The following is a 9,186-nucleotide window of genomic DNA, read 5'->3' as shown; positions in this document are numbered from 1 at the left end:
ATTCCTGACACCAAACCCACAGTGAACCTCCATTTCTGTAGATGTTGGTGGTGGTATAGGGTAGAGGAGATTTGATCTTAGCTTTGGGGCTGCAGGGAAAAAAACCAGTGTGATTTACTACTTACAAAGAGTAAAGGTGAGAAACTCCACTGATGTCACTGGATGTCGTCAACCTAGAGGAAAGCAGTATTTTATCCAGAGGCTGTATGAGGAACCAATGTATTATTTTTGCATGCAAAGCTATAATTTAATTTGTATCTTTGTAAACAGTCTCAGTAATGTAGGTGGCCTACCCAGGGAGGTACTGAGAATTCAGGATTTTTCTCAGCATTTCACAGCCGTGTTCTTTGAGTACAGTGTGAGATCTTAAAATCCAAAGCCTGTTCTCAATCAGCTAGAAACTCTACTAAAGGATCCTACCATAAATTTTCTTGCAAACATATGCAATTTATTTTTAGATCTCTATCTTAGATATTTTAGCTTAATCCAACCATTATTTTGCTTCTGATTTAAAAGGTGTTTTTAAATGGTGTTATGTAGAACAAAAATTTTCACAGCTGTTTTGCCTAATAGCTTTTCTGGTCTCTGGCCTGATAAGTGATGTGAGGAATCATTGGGAAGCAACACAGACACTGTTTTTATGGTCTAACTACCCCGTTTACCTGAATATTGTAGGGGGGGGGGGGTTGATGCCACGAGGCCTGCAGGAGCGCTGCACAGCGCCTGACCTCGCTGCCCTGCTTTTCTTCATTACTGATCAGGGCAGGACAGAGGGAGGGGCACATGACACCAAACAGCAATACCCGAAAGCACCTTACAGCCAGGGAAGAACCGCGGAGAGCAGGGGGCCCTGCTCGGCGGGGCGGACTGGCAGAGGGACGGCAGCACCTCCCCCCAGGGCCGGTACCTGCCTGCCGGCTGCGCACCGCTCCTTCCTCCCGCGGCCCCTCCCGCTCTCTGGGGACCCGGAGGGGCCGGGCCGAGACCCCCAGTCGCAGCCACTCCCCGGGATCGGGCGCCTCGGTGGGACCGCGGCATGCAGCGAAACGCAGGAGAGGGGTCGGAGGCTAAAAACGCGATAAGGGCAACACCTCTTCCTCGCTGCGCGCCGGGGAATTCGGGACGGGCGGCAGCGGTTACTCAGCGCCGTGCCCGGTGCCCGCCGCCGGTCCCGTCCCACCCCTGCGAGCTCCGCTCCAGCTCCGTGGCGGAGGGGGCGTGACGGCCGCGCCTGGCGGGCGCTTCTCCAGGGCTGGCGACCCCGCCGTGACACTCCGCGTGTGGGCGTGGGGACGGGCGCGGGGCGCCCTGCGGCATTCCCCGGGCAGCGCTGCCCGCTGGGCGTGCGGCGGCTGCGGGGCGGCAGGAGCAGCCTCCCGGCCCTTTGTGCGGGCAGGTGTCCCCGCTCGCCGCCCCGCAGCCGCGGCGCGCGGGGGCGGGACGCCTTCATTCCCGGCTCTCCGTTTCTTTCTCTCTTCTTTTTTTTTTTTTTAATTATTTGTATTATGATGATTTTTGCTGATTTCCTGATTTTTTTTTTTCCCCCCAGCAGGGAGGAGGGGAGGGAGGAGCGCGGCCGGGGGGCCGCGGGCACGTGCGCGGCGAGGCGCGGGGCGGCGCGCGGAGCTGCCCTCCTGCCCCTTTTAAAAAGTTCGCCCCGCCGCCGGGAATGAGGTCAGCGCGGGCGCTTCCCATTGCACGCGGCCATTATTACCGCTCCGCGCCGGCCGCCAATCCCGGGGCGGCGGGCGGGGCTTGGCACGCGGAGGGCGTTGGATACAGCGCGCGATTGGCCGCGGGGCGGGCTGCGAAAGGATAAAGCGGCGCGGGGCGGGCGCGGGGTCCGCTCTCAGCTGCGGCCGGCGGAGCGCGGCGTGCGGGGGGCGCGGGGCAGCGCCCGGCGGGCGAGCGAGCGCGGGGGGCGGCGGCGGCGGCTCCGCGGGGCTCCGCGCGCGCGGAGCAGCAGCAGCGCGGCACCGCCGTCGGCAGAGGACGGAGGAGGAGAACGGAGCTGGGCGCCCGGCTCGCTGTTCTTCCTGCCGGGGACGTACACACTCGTTCATGCACGAGCGCTTTTTTATTTTTCTTTTTTTACGGCGATTTTTTCAATTATTATTATTTTTGCCTTCTTATTTCTTTTTTCTTTTTTTTTTTTTTCCATTTTTTTGCCTTATCCCGAGGGGTTTCCTTGTCGCTCGGTACCTCGCAACTGCCAAATCCAACCTGCACAAACTCCTGGCCACCGACCCCGCCGCCACCACGGGTCCTGGAGCCGGGATTTTCGGGGCTTCGGGGGCGCGCCGCCTCCCCCCTCCCCCGCGGCGGTGCACGCTGGCCGTGCCCAGCGCTGAGAGACTTTCGGCGGCAGGAGTGCCGCTCTCCTGAAACGCCGCGGGCAGGCGGAACGCGCTTGTGAACTGGACCAGCTGCTTCGGGGAGGGGGGAAACCCGATGTGGTGAGGAAAAAAAGCAGACCGACATCCCCCCCTCCAAAAAAAAAAACAACCCAAAAAAGCCTAACACTCCAAGAAAAAAAAAAAAGCAAACTTGGACGGGCGGCTCGGGGCGCTGCTTTTGCAGGAACTCTTGTCTGACCGCGGGCGGCCCCGCCGCTCCTGCTGCTGCTGCTGCCGCCGCCGCTGCCTCGAGGGGGAGAGGACCGCGCCGCTGGGGACGAGGCGCCGGTGTGGAAGTACAAGTGGTGCGGGGAGCGGGGGCGCGGCCGCGGGGGGCTGCGCCGTCCCGGTGCCGCTGTGAGAAGTTGCGCGCCCTGCCCCGCGCTGGAGCGGCGCTGAGCTCCGGAGCGGCGCTGAGCCCCGGCGAGCCCCCCGCCGCCGCCGCCGCGATGGTGCAGCAGACCAACACGGCGGAGAACACGGAGGCGCTGCTGGCCGCCGAGACCTCCGACTCCGGGGCCGGCATCGAGCTGGGCATCGCCTCCTCCCCCACGCCGGGTTCCACCGCCTCCACGGGGGGCAAGGCGGATGACCCGAGCTGGTGCAAGACACCCAGCGGGCACATAAAGCGGCCCATGAACGCCTTCATGGTATGGTCACAGATCGAACGGCGAAAGATTATGGAGCAGTCCCCCGACATGCACAACGCCGAGATCTCCAAGCGCCTGGGCAAGCGCTGGAAGCTGCTCAAGGACAGCGACAAGATCCCCTTCATCCGGGAGGCGGAGCGGCTGCGCCTCAAGCACATGGCGGACTATCCTGACTACAAGTACCGGCCCAGGAAGAAGGTGAAGTCGGGCAACAGCTCCGCCAAGCCCGGCGACAAGGCGGACAAGGGCGGCGGGGGCGGCGCCGGCGGGGGCAGCGCGGGCGGTGGCTCCGGCGGCCCCGCGGCCCCCGCCAAGCCCGCCCCGAAGAAGGGCGGCGGCGGCGGCTCCAAGCCCTCCCCCGCGGGCGGCGGCGGCGCGGGCGGCAAGCCCCACGGCAAGGCGGCGGGGGGCAAGGCCGCCCCGTTCCCCGGGGAGCCCTCGGCCGCGCTGCTGCCGCCCGAGCACCAGGCGCTCTACAAGCCCCGGGGGGCGGCGGGCGCACCCTCGGGACCCGGCAAGCCACTCGCCGAGAAGAAGCTGAAGCGGGTCTACATCTTCGGGAGCGGGCAGGCGGCGGCTGCTTCCGCCTCCCCCGGCGGCGCCGTGCCCGGCAGCCCCACGCTGAGCAGCTCGGCGGAGGCCGGCGACCCCTTGAGTCTCTACGAGGAGGGGGGCGGCGGCGCGGGCCGGCCCGACGGGGACTGCGGCGGCGTCGCCTGCCCCTCGCCCTCCGGCTCCGGCTCGCCCTCGGATCACCGCAGCTACACCAGCTTGCGCGCCTCCTCCCCGGCCCCCTCGACGGCGCATTCCTCCTCCGCGTCCTCCCACTCCTCCTCCTCTTCCTCCTCCGGCTCCTCTTCGTCGGACGACGAGTTTGAGGACGACCTCTTGGACCTGAACCCCAGCCCCGGCTTTGAGAGCATGTCCCTGGGCAGCTTCAGTTCCTCGGTGCTCGACCGGGACCTGGATTTTAACTTCGAGCCGGGCTCGGGCTCGCACTTTGAGTTCCCGGACTATTGCACGCCGGAGGTAAGTGAGATGATCTCGGGGGACTGGCTGGAGTCCAGCATTTCCAACCTGGTCTTCACTTACTGAGGCGAGAGCCGGGCCCTGCTGGAGGAGGCACCGGCGCGCGTGGCTGTCGGCAGTACTCGCCCACCCCGCCGGGCGCTTTTGTGTCTTTTTCTGTTTTGTTTGGTGTTTGTGTTTTGGGATATTTTTTGGGGGGGAGGGGGGAAGGAAGTGTTTTGTTTGTTTCTGGGAAGGGGCTGTTGAAAGACTGCTTCTTGAGCTTGGGGAAGGAGCGGGATCGCCCTCTCCTTGCGGAAAGGCCAGCAGTCCCCTTCCTCCGGCTGCAGACGGACCCGCACACACCCCCTCCGAGAGAGGAGCCTGACGGTGCTTTTTGAGAGACTGGCGGGAGCGAGACGCTGTCCTTTTCCCTTTTTTTATTTCCTGAAAAGAGAGACAGAGAAAGGGGGAGGGAGGGGAAACCACACACACCTCTGGGTTCTTTGTTATTGCCCATTTTATACGAATAAAGAGGAGGGGGAGCGATGCGTTGTGCTGAGCGCACACTGGATGTCTTGAGCATTCGCCCTTTCCAATGAAAGAGCGATCAGAACTGCTTGGGGAAAAAAAAAGAACAGAAAATCCACCCAAATCCTTTGCAAGGTTCACATTTGTGGGGAGAAATCCTGTCCCGGTTTCTTCTGCGGTGAGAAGAGGCAACAATGCTGGGAGAAGGAGGAGGAGGTGGATGGAGCTGGACTGAGATCCTAGTTAAGTGGAGAAGAGCCAGACTTACACTTGAGAGCTGTCTTGGAAATACGGTGGGGGTAAATAATAATAAACTGAAATGGATTTGCACGTACAGATAAGGTGGCAGCAGCGCTTTTCTCAGTCACCTCATGTAATATGTAGAGAGAAAAATAAGGCTGAAACTTCAAGAACACTGAAAACTTCTTTTGAAACAGAGACCGAGTGGGAACAGTTTCTGTCATGATGTGGTACAGGGGAAACTGAGGGCGATGGCTTTTGCAAAAAAAAGAAAAAAAAACAAATCCGAAAATACAAAAAAAAGTAGTTTTTTTCTTCTTACTCAGAATCGTGATGGTGTTGGATTATTTCACTGGTGGGGTTTAATATAGCATGTTATACTGTCTATCTTTTCAAGATTTCTGTAAGACTGTTGAACAGTTAAAAAAAAACAAAACTAGTGTTAGGATAATATAAAAGCAGATAGATGGCGCTATGTTTGATTCCTACAAAAATATCACCAGCTTTTTTTCATTCTTAACTCTTTAAAGGATTCAAACGCAACTCAAATCTGTGCTGGACTTTAAAAAAATGAAAATTCAGGACCAAATTTTTTCTCAGAGTATGTATGTGTTTGTTCCTTATAGCTGTAAATGAAAAGACTGTTTTTTCTCACCGATGCTCCATCCTCGTATTGTTTTTTTTTTTTTTTCCTTGTAAATGTAATCGGATGCCATTTTATAAGTGGACGTATTTATACTGGCCAAACATTTTTGACTTTGTATTTCTTTGTCCTTTTTTGGTAGTTCTCGTTGTTACCCGCACCATTTTTATGTCTCCTTCACTGAAGGGCTAGAGTTTTAACTTTTAATTTTTTATATTTAAATGTAGACTTTTGACACTTTTAAAAACAAAAAGAGAAGAGAGATGAAAACGTTTGATTATTTTCTCAGTGTATTTTTGTAAAAAATATATAAAGGGGGTGTAAATCGGTGTAAATCGCTGTTTGGATTTCCTGATTTTAACAACAGGGCCGCTGGTTAGTATCTCACACGCGTGTGCGCGCTCACGCTCACTCACACTCTCACACACCCACGAATCAGCCCCTATTCTGTCCATGTTTACACTCCAATCTGCAGGCATCTTAAAGTGACAGCATCCCTCACCGCCCCCGCCGCTGCCCGCTCCGCAGCCCCCCGCCTCCGCGCGGAGGGGGCGGCCGGGGCCCGGGGGAAGGGATTGACACTGGATGCTACCGTTTTGGGGAGCCACCTGGCCCCGGATGAATGAAGCAACTGGTGCATTTACACAGAAGGGATCCTGTACCTTTAACTTGTAAACCACATCTTTTGCACTTTTTTTCTAAGCAAAAACGTGCCGTTTAAACCACTGGATCTATCGAAATGCCGGTTTGAGTTCGCGACACTATGTACTGCGTTTTTCATTCTTGTATTTGACTATTTAATCCTTTCTATTTGTCGCTAAATATAATTGTTTTAGTCTCTTATGGCATGATGATAGCATATGTATTCAGGTTTATAGCTGTTGTGTTTAAGATGAAGAAAGTGAAAACATCTTTGTACATTTAAGTCTGTATTATAATAAGCAAAAAAGAAGATTGTGTGTTTATGTATGTTAATATAACATGACAGGCACTAGGACGTCTGCCTAATGAGGTGGTTCCGTTAAGGGTTTAACTTTTTTGTTCTTTTTTTTTTTTTGTTCTTTTTTGGTCATCCATCCTGTGCAATATGCTGTGTAGATTTTTTTTTTTTTTTTGGTCTACGGTCACCCACAAATCAACGTGGGGAAAGGAAAAAAAAGAAAAAAAATCATGCCAGCTAACCATGTCAAGTTCACTGCCTGTCAGATTGTTGATATACCTTCTGTAAATAACCTCTCTTTTGTTTTGTTTTGTTTTTATTTTCTTTTTTTTTTTTTTTTTTTTTCTTCGGGAAGGAAATAAAATCAGCTGGAACTGAACCCTAACACCGGGCTGCCCTTGTCATCATTGCTACGCCCCCAGCCCCCTCGGGGCAGGTGTGTTTTGTCTCTCCGGACGGCACGGGAGGGGCCGGGGAGGGAGGGGCGGCCGCGCTGCCGAACCGCCCGACCGGGACCGGGGAACGGCGCCGGTACCGCTGGGGGCTGCGGGGGCTCCAGGGCAAGGGGGTCCCGACCTCGCCTCCCGCGATAGCTCGCCCTGGCGGACCGCGGGTTGAGATTATTTTCTCTTTAAAGAGATTCCTCCTCCCCTCATGTTTTCCCTTCTGCCCTGGCCGTCCGGGTGAGAACGAGCTAGCGGCAGTGGGGCCCCGCCACCCACCCCCCATCCCCCCCCATCCAAAATAGTTTCTCCGGGGCACTTTAATGAAGACTTCCTAAGGCAAAGCGTAAGCAAAACCCGGCCGTCAGCTGTAGGGAGGCTGGAGGCTCATAGGGAAGTCCTTGTCCCCTCCTCCCCGCTGGCCGCCAGACGGGGCCGAGGCCGGTGACCCCGCTGGGTTTCGACGTCCTGGGTACCCGCCTGCATTCCCTTCCTGCCTGCGAATATGCATCGTACCTCGAGCAGTGTTTTGTAAACCGATTAACGCATCCCACTGACATAATGGATTCACTTAGCTGTTAATTTACAGCTGGCTTTGAGCCACGAGCTCTTTTTCCATGAAAAAGGAGCAGCAAGCTAAAAGAGCCGTGGTAGCGGCTGTTTCGCAAAGCCACCGGCGCAGGAGGTTAATGTTTGCTCTGCCTTATCCCCGTGAATTCCTGGGTTGTATTTGCCTTGCAAAAAACCCCATCAGCAGTTCCACGCCACTCACTGCCTGCCAGCTTTCCCGGTTAGCCCCCTTTGCATACAACGCCTTTCCTGTCCAGGGTCATTTGCAAATCCCATGTCTGTGCCGTTGGCCCCGCGGGTCTCCCGAGCATCCCCGCCCGGCCCGGGGCGGATGGGCAGCCCAGCGGAGGGGTGCGCCCAGCCCCGCCCGGCCGCGGCACCTTGCTGTGTCCAGGCGTGTGGTTAGCGATTAGCTTCCTCTTGGGTCTGGGCACTGATTAAAATCAGCGGAGAAAAGGGCCAGGCGTGGTGTTGGGACAGGCGACAACATCCGGCTGCATCCACTGGCGAGCAACAGGCCTGGGACTGCATCCCTCCCTTTGCCTGGCTCCGGTTCCCGCTGCCACTCCAGGCCCTTGGGCCGTTGGCTACAGTTAACTTGAGGGGTTTTATGGTTTCCTGCCTATGTGGTTTGTGCTCTCCATTATAATAAAGTCCAGTCTTGGTAAACGGATTGTTTCTCTGGGGGCTCTTCCGTGACACAAATTGTTGTTTCCAGATAGCTTCAGGAAGTCAGGCTGCACAACAGTTACATATGTGCATATGTACATGAATAACAAATATTTCTCTGTTCCTTGCTGCTTGCAATAAGACAAGTCCCTCACTACAGGAAGTACCCAGAACAAAGCCTCACGAGGATGTATCACCAAAGATACTCCCCCTCCCCTTTTCTTTCTTCTTTTTTTTTCCTAATAGACCATATTTCCAGTGTAATTGCTTTGGAAAGAAAAGTAGTAGCCCTTTAGCAAAGGAGAAAGAAAGCAAATTTACTGAAAGGATTTTATAATGAAGATAAATGTAAAAGAAAAGTAGATTTTAGGAATTGCAACTGGTGTCTGACTGTAGGATTGCCTAACACTGGATCATCTCTTGGATGTGGGCCCCAGTGGTGGATGCCTATGAAGAGGTGTATTTCCACAGCTTTGTGGAATCTCCAACTTGAGATTGCTGTAGCTATCATTCCCTCCTACTGCCCTGTCACCATTGCCAGAGCCTCTGCCAAAGCTCCTCTGAGAGGCCCCAGCCTTGCTACTGGCAGGTGTAGCCACTTTTCAGCACACAGGGCAAAGAAAAACTGCTCCTTACCTGCTGTGCCTTCACCCCAGTAGTCAGCATTTTAGGGATTTCTACAGCCACACGTGGTCATTGTCACCAGTGAATCCCACACCACTAACTATTTATTCTGTCCTCCATGGCATTCCCTTCCTGCCTGTGGCCTCTGCAACTTCTTGGGGTAATGCTAAGGGAATTCATCTGTGTGCTGAGTGAAAAAATGAAGTTACTATTTCCGTTTTAACTTCAGTGTAGATAATTTGGTTTATTCTTGTACTTGACAATTTTGTCTCTTCACCTTTGATAGGACACTGATTTTTCTAACTGCTGTTTCTACATCAGTTTATTTCATAGTGCAGAGAGAGATATAGAAAAGAATTAAAGTAGAAGATTTAAATGAAAAAAATCAGCATAATAGGCTGCATATGTCTGTCACTAAAATTTATTTTTAATAGATCATGCTTCTTTGTTAATCATTAATTTACCTGCAAAT

The 9,186-nt window shown here is 54.6% G+C and overlaps 1 protein-coding gene across 1 annotated transcript; it reads left to right on the top strand.

Moving 5' to 3' along the window:
• Positions 1 to 1,921: 1,921 nt before the first annotated feature.
• On the top strand, positions 1,922 to 6,465 carry SOX4 (SRY-box transcription factor 4). Its single transcript, XM_036407054.2, has one exon. The coding sequence runs from the start codon at positions 2,846 to 2,848 to the stop codon at positions 4,139 to 4,141; it is 1,296 nt and encodes a 431-aa protein (XP_036262947.1). The 5' UTR covers positions 1,922 to 2,845; the 3' UTR covers positions 4,142 to 6,465.
• Positions 6,466 to 9,186: the final 2,721 nt, after the last annotated feature.

The sequence above is a fragment of the Molothrus ater genome, chromosome 1 (genome assembly GCF_012460135.2).
Source record: "Molothrus ater isolate BHLD 08-10-18 breed brown headed cowbird chromosome 1, BPBGC_Mater_1.1, whole genome shotgun sequence".
Classification (NCBI taxonomy): domain Eukaryota; kingdom Metazoa; phylum Chordata; class Aves; order Passeriformes; family Icteridae; genus Molothrus; species Molothrus ater.
The sequence above is the reverse complement of the archived record's forward strand: the minus strand, read 5'-3'. Positions and strand labels throughout refer to the sequence as shown.